This window comes from Wickerhamomyces anomalus, assembly GCF_001661255.1.
Source record: "Wickerhamomyces anomalus NRRL Y-366-8 unplaced genomic scaffold WICANscaffold_5, whole genome shotgun sequence".
In the NCBI taxonomy this organism is placed as follows: Eukaryota; Fungi; Ascomycota; class Saccharomycetes; order Phaffomycetales; family Wickerhamomycetaceae; genus Hansenula; species Hansenula anomala.
The window spans coordinates 486,445-506,081 of record NW_017567114.1 but is presented as its reverse complement, the minus strand read 5'-3'; the positions used below and the strand labels follow the sequence as shown (position 1 = coordinate 506,081).

The 19,637-nt window shown below is 34.4% G+C and overlaps 10 protein-coding genes across 10 annotated transcripts; 8 read left to right on the top strand and 2 right to left on the bottom strand.

Annotated features, from left to right (window-relative positions):
• Positions 1-177: 177 nt before the first annotated feature.
• On the top strand, positions 178-600 carry WICANDRAFT_33555 (RNA exonuclease; the record flags this gene model as incomplete). Its single annotated transcript, XM_019182087.1, has 1 exon — positions 178-600. The coding sequence occupies one exon, from the start codon at positions 178-180 to the stop codon at positions 598-600; it is 423 nt and encodes a 140-aa protein (XP_019037281.1).
• Positions 601-1,143: 543 nt separating this feature from the next.
• Positions 1,144-1,833, top strand: WICANDRAFT_80234 (uncharacterized protein; the record flags this gene model as incomplete). Its single annotated transcript, XM_019185025.1, has 1 exon — positions 1,144-1,833. One exon carries the CDS (start codon positions 1,144-1,146, stop codon positions 1,831-1,833), a length of 690 nt encoding a protein of 229 aa, XP_019037280.1.
• A 615-nt stretch (positions 1,834-2,448) lies between these two features.
• WICANDRAFT_33974 (RNA exonuclease) lies at positions 2,449-2,952 on the top strand (the record flags this gene model as incomplete). The annotated part of the gene is made up of 1 exon (XM_019182137.1): positions 2,449-2,952. The coding sequence occupies one exon, from the start codon at positions 2,449-2,451 to the stop codon at positions 2,950-2,952; it is 504 nt and encodes a 167-aa protein (XP_019037279.1).
• Positions 2,953-3,316: 364 nt separating this feature from the next.
• Positions 3,317-4,471, bottom strand: ADH4 (alcohol dehydrogenase ADH4; the record flags this gene model as incomplete). Its single annotated transcript, XM_019185024.1, has 1 exon — positions 3,317-4,471. The coding sequence occupies one exon, from the start codon at positions 4,469-4,471 to the stop codon at positions 3,317-3,319; it is 1,155 nt and encodes a 384-aa protein (XP_019037278.1).
• A 1,787-nt stretch (positions 4,472-6,258) lies between these two features.
• Positions 6,259-10,662, top strand: ECM5 (Ecm5p; the record flags this gene model as incomplete). The annotated part of the gene is made up of 3 exons (XM_019182113.1): positions 6,259-7,939; positions 8,072-9,513; positions 9,625-10,662. The coding sequence occupies 3 exons, from the start codon at positions 6,259-6,261 to the stop codon at positions 10,660-10,662; spliced, it is 4,161 nt and encodes a 1,386-aa protein (XP_019037277.1).
• A 399-nt stretch (positions 10,663-11,061) lies between these two features.
• MMT1 (Mmt1p) lies at positions 11,062-12,546 on the top strand (the record flags this gene model as incomplete). The annotated part of the gene is made up of 2 exons (XM_019185861.1): positions 11,062-11,088; positions 11,239-12,546. The coding sequence occupies 2 exons, from the start codon at positions 11,062-11,064 to the stop codon at positions 12,544-12,546; spliced, it is 1,335 nt and encodes a 444-aa protein (XP_019037276.1).
• Positions 12,547-12,644: 98 nt separating this feature from the next.
• CHP1 (ribosome-associated Tef1p biogenesis chaperone CHP1) lies at positions 12,645-13,079 on the bottom strand (the record flags this gene model as incomplete). The annotated part of the gene is made up of 1 exon (XM_019183689.1): positions 12,645-13,079. The coding sequence occupies one exon, from the start codon at positions 13,077-13,079 to the stop codon at positions 12,645-12,647; it is 435 nt and encodes a 144-aa protein (XP_019037275.1).
• A 234-nt stretch (positions 13,080-13,313) lies between these two features.
• FPY1 (flavin adenine dinucleotide pyrophosphatase) lies at positions 13,314-14,220 on the top strand (the record flags this gene model as incomplete). Its single annotated transcript, XM_019185860.1, has 2 exons — positions 13,314-13,343; positions 13,414-14,220. The coding sequence occupies 2 exons, from the start codon at positions 13,314-13,316 to the stop codon at positions 14,218-14,220; spliced, it is 837 nt and encodes a 278-aa protein (XP_019037274.1).
• A 598-nt stretch (positions 14,221-14,818) lies between these two features.
• On the top strand, positions 14,819-16,375 carry WICANDRAFT_34624 (allantoate permease family MFS transporter; the record flags this gene model as incomplete). The annotated part of the gene is made up of 1 exon (XM_019182209.1): positions 14,819-16,375. The coding sequence occupies one exon, from the start codon at positions 14,819-14,821 to the stop codon at positions 16,373-16,375; it is 1,557 nt and encodes a 518-aa protein (XP_019037273.1).
• Positions 16,376-17,209: 834 nt separating this feature from the next.
• Positions 17,210-19,585, top strand: WICANDRAFT_33846 (transient receptor potential ion channel family protein; the record flags this gene model as incomplete). Its single annotated transcript, XM_019182117.1, has 1 exon — positions 17,210-19,585. One exon carries the CDS (start codon positions 17,210-17,212, stop codon positions 19,583-19,585), a length of 2,376 nt encoding a protein of 791 aa, XP_019037272.1.
• Between the last annotated feature and the right edge of the window lie 52 nt (positions 19,586-19,637).

Below are 19,637 nucleotides of genomic sequence, written 5' to 3'. Positions count from 1 at the left end.
ATGGGGAGATTGGATCGCTTAATAATGACATACGATGAGCTGGAAGCAGCCCATTATCCAATTCATCCAGCTATTGATCCTTATGATAGTGATGATGATTATGATGATGATTGGTTAGATACACAACAAAAACAACTATTCAACAGAAACAGGTCTTATTTTGCAATTGATTGTGAAATGCTCATAACAACACATGGTAAAGAGCTTGGTAGAGTCAGTATGGTGGATCCACGTGGAAATGTTGTACTTGATGAATATGTTAGACCTTACGGTCAAGTCATTGATTATAAAACACCATGGAGTGGGCTAACACCATATAATATTCAATCTGCAAAGTGTGATTTATATGATATCCAAAGAGCTCTTTTGAACTTTCTTTGCACTGATGATGTTTTGATTGGACATGCTTTTTATCATGATCTGAGAGTATTAAATCTGAGACATCCAAGGATTATTGACACGATTGATATATATGGGAATGTCGCCTTGAAAACACTAGCACGTAACTATCTAGGAATCAACATTCAAAACGGTCCTCACGATTCTGTTGAAGATGCAAGAGCTACAATGGACTTGGTGAGAGCTAGAGTCTTCAATTAGGGAAACTTTGTGAGGTGCCAATTGTGATCTTTTTCAGTTTGCCTCTTCGATGGCCCCATTTATTTAGTGTGTTCACTAGTAAGGATGAATAAAGGACAGTAATTTGACGTATTTATGTTTTTAATTGTACATTGTCAAAGCGTAATGTTGGCTATGTTGGCTATTGTCTGTCGTTGCTTTACGTGTCAGTAAGCACACTAAAAAAATTTGAAACAATAACTTTTTTTTTTTCAACCCTAAGTTGAAATGATGAACATTAAGCGTCAAGGCTGCTGTCGGTAACTTGTGATTTGGTATTGAGCAGTGGGAATCAAGATTAATGTGACTTTATAGGCCTTATAATGTTCCATTTTTGTTCTTTGCCATTATTGGTTGTTGTGGAAACAATCAGAATATAGTTTTTCAGCCGTTTAATCAATGCTGTCCACAAAAACAATAAATCTCTTATAAACCAAGTTCAAGAGCTAGTCTCAGCTAGCTTATATCACCACCATTAAGTCATCCTTGTGAATTAATATGCTAATTTAATTATTCACCCCAGATATGTTAAAATTTTCAGATATCAACGATTTCCTCATGGACTATAATGAACTATTGATAGGAAATTATCCAATTCATTCTCAAGCCCCTGGTTGTCCCAAAAATCTTGTTTGCTCATATTCAGGTCCAGGGTGGGTAGAAACAGAGAACATTACAAGCAAAGGCATGATCTATGTGTTGATTTGTCGAAGTGGCTATAGTATGTATGGTATTCCAGTTGCTCAAGTTACATTAGTTGATTTTTATGGACATTTGTATGTTAAAGAAAATTTTCAACTTGAAGAACAGTATCTTGAGTTTGGTTCTGATGATGATGGTTCGGACGCTACTCTCTCTGAAGATCAATTATTTCACATACAACAAGAGTTACTCAAAGTGATTTCCACAAAGGATATAATTGTCGGGTTTGCTCTTGATAGAGCCTTCAAGAATTTGAAATTGAAACATCCCAATATAATAGACATTGCACATCTCTATTACGTTTTCTTCATGGATGATAGTAAAACTGAAAGTCAGTATTTGTTATTCTTGGCTCAAATGTTCATACCTCATGGTTATAGAAGCTTTTTAACCGGTTCCCTATCTGACTTCCAAGAAGACTCTAAAATTTGTTGGATGTTGCTAGTCTTGAGACTTTTGTCTAAAAACAAATGTTTAAAAGCACTTGAATACCAAAAACAGGGGAAATCGTGAATATTTTGATTTTTACTGTAGTTTAGCATTCTGTCATTCTCTACGTGTCGATATTATGTATGGCGAATGCGCTTCTCTGACTTCAGCAAAAGAGTCCAGAATCCTAAGGCCAAATTGAGCTGAAAGTGACTAATGAGCTCTCTATATCTGGTAATAACATGGGATTAGAATACGACGTTCTCCATGATTCTTGTTCTTTAGGTGTCGCAAATCTGTTTCATCATTCGTTATAACCGTTGAAAAAAAAAAAAACGTTGGCCATATCTGTCAGTTGTACGAACGAGATATAAGCACCTGCTGTGGTCATACTATTAGTTGACCAATCAAGTGCTATTCTCATAGTTAATATTTCTGTGTTCAATCTATATTGCTGCGTTTCAAACTTCACCACCACAAAGACACTTCACAAGATCCCAAAGCAAAACCAAGATGCGTCTACCTGCTATGATATTAGACTTTGATGATCTTATTGATCAGGGACAATTCCCAATTCACCCAGATACACCAGGTAGACCCTATAATTACTATGAAGAGGAGGATGATGATGATGAATGGTATGATACCGAAGATTTGGGCAAGGGTAGGTGCAGGTCTTATTACACCCTTGATTGTGAAATGGTTCAAACCAGAAAGGGAAGACAAGTTGGTAGGGTTTCTTTAATTGATTTTGAAGGTGATGTTGTCCTTGATGAATATGTGAAACCTTATGCTTATATTACCAACTATTTGACAAGATGGAGTGGTTTGAGAAAAAGAGATATTCTAGGAGCTCCTAATCGATTAGAAGATATTCAAGAACAGTTAACAGATATCATTAGTTCAGATGATATATTAATCGGACATGCTATATACAATGACTTGAATGTCTTGAAATTAAGACATCCAAAAATTATAGATACTGCTGAGCTTTATGAATATGATGCCCCGAATCCTAATGGTCAAGTTGGTTTGAAACAATTGGCTAGAGATTATCTTGGCTGGAATATTCAAATGGGACCTCATGATTCAGTGGAAGATGCAAGAGCTACTTTGGCATTGGTTGAGCTTAAATTACCAAAACGTCGCCGTCGTTTCTTAAGAGAGAGTACTACATTTGAAAGGAAAATAGATTGGTTTTAGAGAAAAGTTTAGTTAAGTTTAGTTCTTTTTTATATATGAATTGATGTTTGATTTATCACCTGATTCTTTTCTCTTTTTTGATAGGACTTATCAATTTGGTAACTCTCCACTATGACTTGCTGACCATCCTCATAATCTTCATGTCGTAGTTTTTGTGGGCCAGTTTCGTTAATATTGACTGTTCAGCTTATTTCTGCCCTGACCCTGTTGCCAACTCGCTGAAATGTCATTCAAGGACAACATTCTTGAGTTCATCTATACTCTCATCATCGACGCTGTTACCTTGTAGGAGATACTCTACATCAAATTTTTTAAGCAACATGTATAAAATATATCAAATCGAGTATATATCTATACCCTTATTCTAATAGTAGGCAGATTTTATAACTTCAATAACTTCACCTTTTGTAAATTGAATTGGATTAGTAACATGACAAACATCTTTCATCGCATTCTCAGCTAATAACTCAAAATCTTCCTCTTTAACACCCATTTCTTTTAAATTCTTTGGAATTCCTAATTTATCTGCAAATTCTCTGATGAACTTAACAGCACTTTCAGCGGTTTCTTCATCGGCACGTAAATGCTTAGCAACAACTTTTAATCTGTCATTAGCATTCTTATCAGCAGAATTGAATTTTTGAACATGATTTAATAAAACAGCATTACAAACACCATGTGGTAAATGATAAACACCGCCTAATTGGTGAGCAATGGCATGAACATAACCTAAAGAGGCATTGTTGAAAGCCATACCTGCAAGATATTCAGCATAGCACATATTATTTCTAGCTTCTAAATTCTTACCATCATCATAAGCATTTTGTAAATTCGCGACAATCAAGTCAATAGCCTTCAATGCACAACAATCAGTGATTGGTGTAGCAGCAGTGGATACATAAGCTTCAATGGCATGAGTAAGAGCATCCAACCCAGTTGCAGCAGTTAAACCTGGTGGCATACCGATCATGGCTTCTGGATCATTAACAGCAACAGTAGGTGTGACATGGGCATCAACAATGGCCATTTTAGTTCTTCTGGCTTCGTCTGAAATGATGGTGAATCTTGTAAGTTCAGAAGCAGTACCTGCTGTGGTATTGATTGCAAATAAAGGTAAAGAAGCCTTTTTGGATTTATCTAACCCTTCATAGTCTTTAATTTCACCACCGTTTGTTGCAATAAGAGCAATAGCCTTAGCATTATCATGAGCAGAGCCACCACCAATGGATACGATGGCATTCGCATTCGCTTTTGATAACTCAACTAAACCTTCTTCAACGTTTTGAATAGCAGGATTTGGCTTGCAGTTACCATAAACTGAAACTTTTATGTCTCTTTCTTTCAACAATGCAGTAACTTTGTCTGATAATCCAGTCTTGATGATACCTGGGTCGGTAACAATCAAGACGCTTTTGTATTCATTTCTTTTGATATCATCAATAGCTGCAACGATAGCACCACTACCAAAGAATGAAACTTGAGGGTTGTAAAAAGTTGAGAAGGGAGTTATAACTGTCATTTTTGAGAAGCAATTGGGTCTTGGAGATGATGTGGATCTTTTGAAACCTTGAACAGTAGAGTTCTTCAATAATGTGGAGATTGATTTTCTGGAGAACATCTTGTAGGTTATTTATATTCTTGAACCTTTTGCAGGAGATGAGATTTTATTATCTGATGATACAGCACAAGAAATAAAACAACAACCTCAGCTGATTGAACAGCACACCATGCCCACTAAATACTAAAGATACAACTGAAAAATTGATCATGGAACTGGACAAACAATAACCGGACAACGGCTTTCACTTTTACTTATGAGAGGTTCAGCATTCAGGATACATCATCACCAACATCAACAAATGGTCATAGGATATATTCTTTTGACAATTACCTGTAATCTGGTTGGTTCAAAGGAAGACACCTCCCCCAGGTCCATGTCTTCTATCATTATAATAACAACCTTGACGGTTTAACCACCATAGTACGAAAAACACACAAGCAGATACACGTTCAGTCAGTCAGTTCTTGATCACCATCACCATTGAATCAAATAACCACTATGGTTGAAATGAGGACCAGTGGTCATCTTGGTGCCTTTACCCTCAATCTCATTGGTAGCTGTTCTTCATAATCATTCCTTCAAATAACTGAAACCATTCAAAAGCATTAAGTTATGAAATATATGGATAGCTGAGGTCGAGATAGGTTAATCCAGATTCTGTTACTAAAGCCAAATATTACATAATCCATTAGGTAAGAATATACCAAAGGTGATATTTACAAGTTTTGTACTTGTAAGTTGTTAGATTTAAAGCTATCTTTGGCTTTAGAAAGTGTTGATATAACTATGAACAATATGCAAGCTGTTGGGTAGGAATTAATTATAATATTTTTTTTTTGTTAGTTGATGTATTTGATCATGAACTTGGATGAGGAATGCAATTACGCACGAACCGCTTGGATTGTAGGCTTCTCGCTCATGTGTTAGAATTCAGGCTTCCTAATTTATATATAATATTAATTAAAATTATTAATATATAATTTATGCCACACTAGCTGATTAGGTGCACATTAATCTTAAAATTAAGAAATTATTTGGAAAAATTAATTAAAATCCTTGAAATATTTATTAAGGGCCGGTATAATTCTGTTAAATAGCCTAATTTGACTGCCGAACTAGGAGATAAAATTTGAGTACATTAATTAATTCTATATATTCATTTAAGCTAATTAATTATAATATGGGTTATTGACACGATTAAAATGACAGCTGGCCAAGTCGTTAATGTTGAATATGGGAATACTAACTCTCTTTTCAAGTTTCAATCTTCCGGAAACAAATTTGCTGTATCCAACACATTAGCTGGACTAATTAAGTACTTCTGGTTCTTTCATGTATCTTAATGAAGGAAAGAATTCATAAAAATCACATTCCGACATAGTCACCTGACAATATACTTCCGGATTATACCCTTTCCGATTATGGTTGAATAAATTCATCAAGAGATCAAAATTACAATTAATGGTCTGTCAGCTTTTAACACCTTCACAAGAGCAAAAGGACGAAATACGAAAAACAGAGTCGGAAGAAACTACTGACGGTTGAATGGCTCAAAGCACACTACACGCTCTTCTCAAGACCAAAGTTTCATCCATTTAAAATTGTTTTTGTCCATCCAAAAAAATTTGAAAATTCTGGACTTCAGAGTTTCTAAATACCCAATCCTATTTTATTAACTGAATATACTTCATCTTAAATAAGCCATTATTCTGAGGTCTGGTACCTCTTATTCAAACCCTTCAAAGATGTCTGAACCTATAGCCCCAGAGGCATCTAGTCAACAAGTTGAACAAGTTGAACAAGTTGAACAAGTTGAGCATGTTGAACATGTCAAACCAGAAAACACACCACCTACCGAATTACCCACCGAACTACCAACCAAAGAGGATACAGTATTAGCTGACAACACACAAAATGGATCTGCCCAAGAAAATGGCGCTCAAAAATCAGCATCACCACCTTTATTGAAAAACGTTGAATCTAAGTATTTTACAAACAATACAGATTTTGAATCTTTGGGCATTAAAACCAAGAGAACCATCCCGGAAAACTTTGCAAAACATGAATCGCCGTTCTTTGAACCCACAAAAGATGGATTTGAATCAATACCCACCTATTATCTTACAGAATCCCAATTCGAAGATCCAATGTCATTCATAGAGAGTATCAAAGATGAAGGTGTAAAATATGGTGCTGTCAAGATAATACCTCCAGCTGATTGGAACCCTGAATTTGCATTAGAGCTTCCAAGACTAAAATTCCGTGGAGCCAAACAGTCATTAAATCATCCAACTTCAAATTTTAATGAAAAAATCCAGTTTTATAAAGATTTATTGGCGTTCCATAGATCGAAAAAATTACCATTGTTGAGATTACCATCAATTGACCGTCGTGTTTTGGATTTGTTCAAGTTAAGAAAATCAGTACATCTGAAAGGTGGATTTGATTTAGTGTGTCGTAAGAAATTGTGGGCACAAATTGGTAGAGAATTAGGATATACAGGTAGAATAATGACTTCATTATCAACAAGTTTGAAAAATTCTTATCAAAAAGTTGTTCATGCATATGATTTGTTTTTGGAAGGTAAAGATGTTGACAGTTCTGAAGTTGTGAATGATGAAAACAAGAGACCTTTAGAAGAGGAAGAAGCTGTTGATGCCGAAGCTAAAAGGGTTAAATTAGAACATCAAGAACTTCAAGTAGATGATACTGTCCCAACTATATCAAACTCAAGAAAAGTTTTCAAAAGATCAAGGGATATTTTGAAATCCAAGGGGTTCAAAACAAATTTTGAATCGTATACTGAGGAAAAGCAAGGTATTACCCAAGTTGATGATTATACTTATCCATATTACGATTTCACTTATTGGCATAAAGGTGTTGAAGTTTTAGATTTCCCATTTCCTAGTACAGAAATGAGTCAATTACATACCTTGGATAAATTTTATGAAAATCATTTAAATGTTAAATCAAGTTTATTTGCAAATGAAGTTAATGATGATGATGAATTTATCAAAAAATTTTGGAATTTAATTGAAACTAAATCTTCTAATTTTAATGTTGAATCTGCTTCAAATTTAAGTACAAGTATTCATGGGAGTGGATTCCCAACCATGACTGATGTTTCAAGATTCAAGACTCAAGATGTCACATCACCTTGGAATTTGAACAATTTGTCATTGAATGAGAATGGGTTGTTGAGATATTTGGTTAATGAAAATGAATCAATCACAAAACCAGAATTGGATATATCAATGCTTTATAGTACAAAATCCTGGAATATAGAGGATCATTTCCTTTTCGGTTGTGATTATCAACACCTTGGTGATTCAAAGATTTGTTATTTCATTTCACCAAATGATAAGGAAAGTTTTGAAAAAATCTTGTCCCAATATATCAAATCTAATGAAGGTAATGTTGGCTCATGTGTTATAAAGAGAGAGTTCCCAGAACCCGTTGCGTCAGATGTTTTAGATACAATCAAGATTCAAGATCAGTTTTGTCAAAGAGGTGATACTACAAACTCAAATTTTAATAAATTTTATAATCATAAATCAGATGTGATTCGTTATAATTCTGATATTTTGATTCCATTTTCAATACTTCAACAAAATGGTATTAATGTTCGTTATACAATTCAAAAACCTGGACAATTTATCATCAAGTTTCCTAAAACTTATTCATCATCAGTTTCATTAGGTTTCAATATAAGTGAACATGTTAATTTTGCATCAGCTTCATGGTTAGATCATGCATTAGAAGCTGAGAATTGGCTACAGTCACAAGGGTTACTACCATGTTTTTCATTTTTCCAATTATTAACCTCGATTGCTGAGGATTCAAAAGATTCAACATTGTTGAAAAAAGTTTTACCATTTTATAATGAATTGATTGAACAACAATTCGAACTTCGGTCTAAGTTGAAGAGTACAGTTTCAAATTTGAAAACTGTTAATAATAAATTTGATTATATTAGTGATGATAATTTAACAGTTTGTTTCCCAACGAAAATAGTTGTGACACAGGGGAATGATTGTTTTAATTTTGAGCCTGAAAACTTCATGAAACTGTATCAAGATGGTGAATTTGAAGGAGTTGATTTCAAATTTGAAATGCATGTTTATTATACAGATGAACGATTGAAAACTTTCCAAAGAACAATATCAACTTATGCACAAACGCCCAAGGATTGGGTCATGAAGTTTGAAGAATTGTTGAACACGCATTCAAAACCACCAATTCGATCATTAAAGACGTTGTTGAGTGAGAGTGAAAGAATAATGGGGAATATTCCTGAAGCTCAAGTGTTGAAACTATATTTAGATGATGCAAACTATTGGATTGAGAAAGTTCAAGATATTTTGAGTGTTAAACAAAAGAATAGGATAAGGAATAGAAGAGTTTCTATTAAAGAATTGGTTGAAACTTCAAATTCTAAACCTGAAGAGATTGAGAAATTGATTAATGAAATTCCAAAATTGAGTTTTAGTTGTCCTGAAGTTGATCAATTGATCGAATTTGCTAATGAGATTTATCAATTTGAGATTACAGTTCGTGGATTTTTAACAGATAATGGTCATACCATTGAGGAATTTTATGATATGATTGATTTGGGTAAATCATTTGGTGTTGAATTACAAAGTGTGGAATTCTTAGAAAGAATTGTTCATAGAATGAGTTGGGTCAATCGTGCACAAGAGATTTTGGAAAAATCTGATAATTTAGCAGATTTTAAAGCTATTTTGGATGAAGGTTATGCGATTGGTAGTAAGAAGGATAAAGAGTTGATTGATAAAGTTGGATTGAAATATAAGAACGGGAGTTATATGAATGCTAAGTTGAAACATTTCCTGTCATTACCTTCATTATCAATAAACATTGTGGATATGTTATTAAATGAAGCTATTGGATTACCAATTGATCAAAATGTTATGAAAACATTTGAAGATATTAAAACAAAGCATGCTAAATCATTAGAAGAAAGAGATCAAATTTATAAAGTCATTGCTAAGAATGGAGTTGAAATGTTTTCATTACGTGATCAGAAACAGAAAAAATTGACTGGTATGCCAGATTTTAATCCAGAGTTGTATAATCAACTATTGTCAAAGTTTCAAGGTGATGAAAATGATATTAGACCAAAATATTCCATTGCAAGAGATATTTTAGAAAGATCAAGACAATTCCTACCTTCAAATCCTAGTGATCCACTTGATAACTATTTGAGACAAGCTGAGGATTGGTTAAGAAGATCTAAAAAGTTGTTTGGTAAGACAAATGCTCCTTTCAGTGTTTTAAAGAGTCATTTGAGTACAATTTTGGAGAAGAATTACTATTGTTTTAAAGTTGATGATAGATACAACAAAGAGTTGAATGAAGTTGATCACAAGATTTTCTGTTTTTGTCGTCGTTTAGAAAGTGGTACAATGATTGCATGTGAGAAATGTAATGAATGGTATCATTGTAAATGTTTGAAATTTGGAAGAGGGAAATCTAAAAAAGTTGATAATTATATTTGTCCAATTTGTGATTATAGAATAGTGATTCCAAGAGAGTATAATAGTCCAAAAGTTGAAGAATTACGTACAATCATTGATGAAGGTTCATTTTTAGAGTTGGCACCAGATGAATTATATTTGGTAAAGGCTATTTATCAAGATGCAGCAAATTTCCAACATTTCTTGAGTCGCGAATTAAACTGGGTTGATGGTAAGATTGTGGAAGATGATGTTGGTAAGGTTAAATTTTACCTAAGAAAACTATCAGGTGCTACTGTGTTGTTATCAAATGAATATAATCAGTTGAGACAATTGGCACATAAATTGGATCCAATTTGTGAAGTTCCACCTCCAATCATTGAGAATTCAACAAAGACAGCTAGGAAAAGAGCTAGAAAGCAACTAGTTAAGGATACAGAGAGTCCAGGTGTTAGTACTACTGAGGCTACACCTGATACTACATTGGATACTAGAGTTAGTATTCCTTTACAAACACCAGTTATTCAAGCACCACCTCCATCAGCTCAACCAGCTCCAGTTGTTGTTCCAGAGCTTATTGCACCAGAGCCTAAAACAGTCAGTGCTGAAGAGAATCCAAAGACTGATGAGCCTACAAAAGATCAAGAAGCTGATCCAAGTAATACTTTATAGATTAATTTAATAATGAATGTGATTTTGTGATTTCCAACGAATAAAAAGCTTTTAAATTTTCATCTTCTGGGGTAAAGCGAGCGCCGGACTCCACCAACGACAAAAGCATCGGAATTTGGCTTAGAGAAGACGATTTTGGCACTGAAAAGAGGGTAGAGGCAATGTAAAGAATCCAGAATTCAATAATAATTAAATCTATTTAAAAAAACCACTTTTTTCTATACTTTTCCTCCATTTTTCAACCCTTTTTCCCTAAGTGCGTTAAAATCCGATTCAAATGATGCTGAGGGGCAACACGAAAAATTTAATCACGAAAAACACTTTTCAACGTCAACTTCAACTTCAACTTCAACAGAATCAGAATTGACATTGACAAAGGCTATTGCTAGACTGAGAACGATGATGATGCTGAGATCCATGGCGCTGGTGCGCAGCAGCACAAGACTCAGCTGGAGCCCAGCAGTGCTCTCGAGAAGTCCGATCTCCATTCTACAAGGAACAACCACAGCTCGTTATCTATCCACAACAACACCAAAACCGCTGGCAAAACCAGTCCAAGAACCTGCTGCTAAAGAGCCTACTTCCCATTCACACAGCCATGATCATGGCCATGGCCATTCCCACGCTGAATCTGCCATTGCTGATGAATTCAGTGATCATGACCATGTCCATCTACGTGAATCCGAGACTGAAACTAATGATTCCTTCACTTTTGGTACTTTAGGACATTCTCATAATCATAGCCATGGTCCAAATGAGTTATTAGTTTGGGATAAGAAGAAATTCTGGGAAAATCCAGGTGTAAGAATCACTTGGATCGGATTATTAATCAATGTTGGTATGGCTGCTGGTAAATTAGTTGGTGGGATTGTATTCCATTCTCAAGCTTTAATGGCTGATTCTGTTCATGCTATAAGTGATTTAGTCTCTGATTTCTTAACTTTAGGTACCGTGGGGTTAGCTAACAGAGGTGCTACTGAAACTTTCCCTTATGGTTATGGTAAAATTGAAACTGTGGGTTCTTTAGCTGTTAGTTCAATCTTGACAATGGCTGGGTTATCAATCGGTTGGGCTTCCCTAGTTAATATTGTTGGTCCAATTGTTCCCCATACCATTATTGAAACTTTAAATGCTTATCATATCCATCTATTATCTTCAGGTCATGGTCATAGTCATGCCCATGCTGCTGATATTACAAATGTTAACGCTGCCTGGATTGCAGGTGCTTCCATCCTGGCAAAAGAATGGATCTTTAGAGCTACTTCAAAAGTTGCAAAAGAACAAAATTCAAAAGTTTTATTAGCTAATGCATGGCATCATAGAGTTGATTCTTTAACCTCGTTAGTTGCTTTAGTTACAATCACTGGTGGTCATTTCTTTGGTATTCAAAGTCTTGATGCTGTTGGTGGGTTATTAGTTTCAGGTTTAGTTATCAAAGCAGGTTTCAATGGTATTGTTTTAGCTGTGAATGAATTAGTTGATAGATCAGTTCCAAAGAAAGATCCTAGATATATTGAAATTGATACAAAATTAAAAGAACTATTGGGTAAAATGTTGTCAAATAATAATTCTAAAAAACCATACAGTGTTAAAGATTTAATAATTTTAACTTCAGGTCCAAATATTCATGCTAAAGTTACTTTAGAGGCTCCAATTCAAAGATGGGATAACGTTTTAGATATTAATGAATTTGAAATTGTTTCTCATCATTTGAAAAATCAATTAATCAATGATGTGGACAACTTAAAGAATGTTAACATTGAATTTGTTGGTGAAAAGCCAGAACCAGTTGAAGAAGAAGAAGCACAAGTTAAAGAACCAGTTGTTGAAGAACCAGAACATACCCATTCACATGACCATGCTGGACATTCACACAAACATTAGAAAGACCCTCCAATCATCACTACAACTCTGAGATAAAAAAAACAAACCTAACAATTAAATATTATTATACAAGAGAACATCAAAAAGGCATAACTTTATTATTTACCGTAAATCCAGTCATTTTGACCAGCTCTATTTCTAACAATCTCAATAGCATAAAATTGGATTCTAACAACGAAAATTGTAGTTTCTTGATCATATTCTGAATCACTCTTTGTTCTTAATAAAGTACCAAAATTATAATCTTCAATATGTTTAAATTCTTCACAAAATAATCTCCATCTTTCTTTACCAGTCTTGGATTTCATTTCATCTTCATTTATAGAACGTGCATATTCTGGATCTTTAAATTCAGGGAATTTTTCCACTAATAAATCATAAATATCATCATCATATTTTGTTAATTTTAATTTTGAACCTTTAATTTTGGTTAATAAATTCCAATAAGTTTCAGCTTGATGGACAGCTTTGACGGCGAATTGTTTTTCAATATCTTCTAAATTCTCAGCAGTTTCAGCATTAAAAGTGGACATGATGGTTGGTTTCTATTCTAAATTTCCTGTCTAACGAAATCAAAATGTTCTGTTCTTACACTTTTTCCACTCTTTGACGTCAAAATTTTTTTTTCTTTGAGCTCACGTGACTTTAGTTTTTCGCGAATGTGCCAGTGTCTTCCAGAAAACAAAAATTACAAAGTTTCAAAATACGTCAAAAATTGTTGTGGGAATTCAGGAACACAATTTTGTTCTAGAGTTTTAGGAAAAAGAATGAGTGTCATAAAGACTGCTGCTATTTTGGTGAGTTTGTTTGTTGCTGTTGTGGGTATCACGGATTTCGAATTGTGACTAACCTGTTTCCCTCCCCCAGATTATTGGTGATGAAGTGTTGAATGGGAAGATCCAGGACACAAACTCAAGATTCTTTGCCAAATACTTGTTTAGTAAAGGTATAGAGGTGAAGAAAATATTGGTGATTGGCGATGAACAAGAAGATATAGTTGAATCCATTCAAAGCTTATCTAAAAAATACGATTTCATAATAACTTCAGGAGGAATAGGTCCAACTCATGATGATATCACTTATGATTCCATTGCAAAAGCATTCCAATTGGACGTTTCTCTTCATCAAGAAACAGTGGATAAGATGTTGACATTACGTAAAGAATCGGCACCTGTTTTAAATAAAGAAGCGCAAGAAGCACAATTTAGAATGGCAACTTTACCTCAAGGCTCCAATGTGGAGTATGTTTATTTAAACGAAGAATTATGGGTTCCAGTTGTTGGTATAAATCAACAGATCTTCATACTTCCAGGTGTTCCTCAATTATTCGAAGCATTGTTGACTGGATTAGTTGAAACACATCTTTATGAAAGAATACAAAATGGTAACACTTTCATTAGATACTATGTCACCACTTCACTTTCTGAGAGTGAAATCGCTCCATATTTAACTCAGTTACAAAGTAAGGCAAGTGATGATGGGTTTAAAGATATAAAGATTGGTAGTTATCCTCATATGGGATTAGATTTGAATACTATTAGTATTTTAGGAAGGTTTAAAGATAAAGAATACATTAGAGGAATTGTGGATTATTCAGTAAAAAACTTGAAAGGTACAGAGATTGATGCTAAACAAGAGGAAGAATATTCTGCAAATTTAGATAAAATCAAATAGATATTTGTCTACTTTGAAAAAGGTAGTAGTTCAATGGCGGAAATGTCCGGAGTGCACAATCGCGACAGTGAAAAATGTCAGATTTTGAACTACAACAACAACGTCGACAAATTGAACAACAACATCCAACAACTTTAACAGAGTCAGATTGTTATTCCTTGTTCGCTAGAGTCAGCGGTGTTTTGTACGTACTGTCGGTTGGATAAAATCACAGCATTAGCTCGAAGCCATCTCTAGTGGGAACCGTTTCGCTGCTGATATAGTGGAGTAATTCAAGGGACTTAATCATATGAAATGATTCTTTGAAGCTTTCTGTCATGGGTCATGATAGGGCATTTTCAAGCATGCTTATGGAGAGAATCCTGGTACTAATTGGTTTGATAAGATGATGGAATTTTACGAGATGCCGATATCAGAGTGATATCTCCAATACTTGACTCTGTAATTGCTCAACAATAAACGGCTCATCAATACTAGGTGTTCCAAAGTCAAGACCGTTGGGGTTTGTGATATAAATACTAATTGGATTTTGAAGTTGATGTGGTCCAGTTATGAGGAATCAAACCAATAAAGCTTCTTTATGATGTCCGAAAAAGACATGGAATTGAAACCAACAAGTTCTCACGCTGAAAACTCAGCAGATTCTAATGATGCAGGTTCTAATGATGCAGGCGAAGTAGTGCCATTCGCTCATTTATCCCCAGATACTCAAGATGTCGATGAAGCCATGGGAGTTGCACTTGATTTGGAAGAAAAACATTTATTATGGACACCAGAAAAAGATAAGAAACTCTTACTTAAAATTGACCTTTATATGCTACCATTGATTTGTTTCCTATATGCTTGTCAATATATGGATAAAACTTCAAATTCATATGCTGCAATTATGGGGTTAAAGACCGATTTGCACATGAGAGGTGATATGTATTCATGGACAGGTACTTGTTTTTATCTTGGTTATTTGGTTTTCGAATTTCCAGCAAATTATCTATTACAAAGATTCCCATTAGCTAAGACAACTTCAATCTTTATTTTCATTTGGGGAGCATTATTATGTCTTCATGCTGTACCCAATTATGCTGGGTTTATTGCTCTAAGAACGTTGTTGGGAGTATTTGAATCCTCTATTTCTCCTGCAATGGTTATTATAACTGGTCAATGGTATAAGAAGAGTGAACATTTCACAAGAACAACAATATGGTTTTGCTGTAATGGATTTGGTATCATATTGGGTGGGCTGATCGCTTATGGTTGTGCAATACACGAGCCAAGTTACTCAGTGGCTGGATGGAAAGTTTTATTTATAGTTACAGGGCTATTGACAATTCTGATTTCAATTCTATTTTGGTTTCATATACCAGATACACCTTCGAAAGCATGGTTTCTAACAGACGAAGAGAAATTGATGGTTGTTGAAAGAATCAGGGATAATAAGCAAGGTTTTGGTAATAAGCATTTTAAAAGATATCAATTTAAAGAATCACTTTTGGATCCAATGACTTGGCTTTTTTTCGTCCTAGCTATTGTTTCTCAAATACCAAATGGTGCCATCACAAATTTTGGGACGATTTTGTTAGCCGATGATTTCCATTATAGTGAAACTGAGTCTCTATTGATGAATTGTATTAGTGGTGCTGTTGAAATTATTGGTTGTCTGGGTATAGCATCTTCAACTATTTTTATTCCCCATAGGTTGATAATTTCCTTTATTGCAATTGCCATAACATTTATGGCTTGTTCAATGTTGGCATTTGCCAATTCAAACAAATCTGCAAGATTAGCAGGTTATTATTTGCAATCTGTTAGTCCAATTGGAATCATTTGTGTTTTATCCTGTCTACAGTCAAATACAGCTGGACACACTAAAAAAGTCACTACAACTGCAATGTATTTTATTGGTTATTGTGTTGGTAATTTGGTTGGTCCTCAAACTTTCACAGTACCTCCATACACAAGTGGTAAATTAGCGTTGGTTGTGTGTGAAGCTTTAACCCTATTCATGATTGCGGTTATCTATGTTGCTTATTGGATCAAGAATAAGATAAAGGAGAAAAAGGCGAAAGATATTGACTTGACAAAGTTCAACGCAATCCATAACACTGAGTTTGCTGATTTAACAGATCATGAGAATCCAACTTTTAGATATTGTCTTTGAGTATGTCTATTGCTAACTATAAATACTTGATACTTTTGAAAAGCTGTAGATGCATTTAAACAAGTCCTTGATTAACTTATAAATCAATTAACACTCAACTTGTGATTCAAATATTATGATCAACGAATGTTCAACTTTTCGGTTTTGATCGGATTTATTGTTGTAATCTGTGCTACCTAGAGGATCCTGACAGGCTTTAGTTATTAGTAAACAAAGTGTGGTGGATCCAGCTTTAGAACTCTAGTATTATCAGAGTGATTCACCAGTTACAATTGGATCCAGTCTATACATGTTTAGCTGTTTGTATCTTGATGGTTATCTCCTCATGATGCATTAATACCGAAGGGCTGTCTCCTTTAACACCCGGTACAATTGCAGCTACTAATTACAGAGCAGGACTGCGATTGGCTGAAGCATCCACTAAGCAATACTAAAGCACTTTTATCAATCCATTCCATTATTCTGTAACCCATAAAACTCTACTGTTTTATTGTTTCCTCCTCTCTGATTACTCAAGCAATTACGTCATCTCCACTAAAAATTTCCTAAAATTTTCGCGTTCTTTTTTTAGATTTTTTTTTGGTTCGCGTCGCATCGCGAGTCGCGATTTTTTTTTTTTTAATTTTTGATCCAAAGCGCGAATAAATTTTGTAGTGTCAATCGAAGGATCAAAATTTGGTATTGGCTGTGTTGAAACAACTCAGAAGCGAGAAGAGTGAAAAAAAACAAACAAACAGGGCCTTGTATTCTTAGTCTATCTCAGTACTCGGTCGTCTCCCATTCCCAGATCATTCACTAGTCACTTGCTGCTGCTGCTGTTCATTGTGGGTCATCATGAAGCTGTTCACTTATATACTGGTGGGCCTTGTTCATTTGGCCATTGGTGTGAATGCTAAAAGAGTTTTGAAAGCCTCTTCGTTAGTGACGTGTATGGAGAATTCACTGCTATCTGCCTCATACTTTGATGTCATTTTCAACCCAGATGATGGGTCTCTACATTATACTTTGGATTTCACCTCTGAAATCAGTGATTATATCATTGCAGATGTGGATGTCTATGCTTATGGATTCAAAATCATTTCAAGAAAGATTGATCTATGTTCTTTGAACTGGAAACAATTCTGTCCTTTGTTTCCAGGTAGTGTCGAAGTTGACTCTATTGAATACATTAGTAAAGAATATATCAGTCAAATTCCAGGTATCGCATATACCGTTCCAGATATTGATGCTTTTGCAAGAGTTAAAATTGAAGATAGAAATGGTACACAATTAGCTTGTATCCAAGCTTTCTTCACAAATGGTAAAACCGTTTCTCAAACAGGTGCTAAATGGGCCACTGCTGTCATTGCAGGGTTGGGTCTTTTAACAAGTGCTGTTGCTTCAGCTTTTGGTAATTCAAATGCTGCTTCTCATATTAGTGCAAATGCAGTCTCATTATTCTTATACTTCCAAAGTGTTGTTGTCATTGCAATGCAACATGTTGATGAAGTCCCACCTATTGCTTCAGCTTGGGCTGAAAATTTGGCTTGGTCAATGGGGCTAATTAGAGTTTCATTCATGCAAAAAATCTTTAGATGGTATGTTCAAGCCACTGGTGGTACTCCAACTTTGAATCTAACCTCCACCACTATTAATATCTTGGTGCAAAGATCCGTTGATTATGTTGGTGCTGTTGCTAAAAGAGGTGTTGAATTATTCAAAAGAGAAAAACCATTAGTGTTGTATGGTAATGCAAATGTCTTGATATTCCGTGGTATCAAAAGAATTGCTTATAATGCTCGTATTGAATTAACTAGTGTTGTTTGTACTGGTTTTACATTCTTTGTTTTATGTGCTTATGTTTTGATTGGATTAATTTTAGTTTTCAAATATGGTTCAGAATTGTTTATTAGAGCTGGTTGGATGAAAAATCATAGATTTTTAGACTTTAGACAAAATTGGAAATCAATCTTGAAAGGTGTCTTGTCAAGATATATCTATATTGGGTTCACTCAATTAATTATTTTGTCATTATGGGAATTTGTTCAAAGAGATTCACCAGCTGTTATTGTTTTAGCTGTGTTGTTTTTAATTTTTGCCTTGGGTATCTTGCTATGGACTTGTTTCAGAGTGTTTTCATTTGCTAGACAATCTATCAAACAACACAAGAACCCTGCAGCAATCTTGTATGGTGATCAAAAATTCTTGGATAAATATGGTTATTTCTACACCATGTTTAATGCTAACAAATATTGGTGGGGTATTGTCTTGTTGGGTCATTGTTTGATTAAAGCAATTTTCATTGCATTTTGTCAAGCTTCTGGTAAAACCCAAGCCATGGTTTTCTGGATCGTGGATATGGCTTACCTTGGTGTTTTAATTCATTTCAAACCTTATCTAAACAGTCCAACAAATATTGTCAACATTTTGATCCAATTAGTTACAACTATCAATTCATTCCTATTTGTTTTCTATTCAAATATTTTTGGCCAACCAGCTGCAGTTGCATCAATCATGGGTTGGGTTTTCTTTATTTTGAATGCTGCATTCACTGTTATCTTATTAATTTTAACATTAGTTGGTTGTGGTTATGTCTTATTCTCCAAGAATCCAGATACAAGATTCAAACCAGCAAGAGATGATAGAACTTCATTCCAAAGATTTAGTCATAATGCTGGTCAAAAGGGCCCAACTGCTGAATTGATGGCTTTAGGTTTAACTGCTAAAGATCATAGTATGAATTGGGAAAATGAATTACAAGATATGAAAAAATCAACTTATTCATCAACTAAAAATCCATCATCTTCAACAACAGGTGCAGATGATGAAGATAATACTGTTCCAATAGCAGATGATGAAAAAGAAACATTCACAGGTAAAGTTGTTCGTAAATTAACCGGTGGTAGATCATTGAAGAGAAATAAATCTAAGAATAATAAAGAAAAGAGATTGTTATCAGATTCAAGTTATTTAGGACATCATGGTGATGCTGATCATGATGACCAAGAACCTGAACCTCCATTACCAAAAGAACAATTATCAAATCTTCATAGAAAAGAAGATTCATTGGCTTCATTTGGTCACGCTCAAAATAGAATTAATAATGATGATATAACTTCTACTAATGATTTCATTGGAGGTGGTAAGAACAATAACAGCCACAATAATAGATACTCACAAAATGATGATTTAAATGATTTGGATGAAGCTGTTCCTTATACCAAGTTTTAAATACATCAATCACATTAACAAGATAAAACATTTAAGGAAAAACATACATTTA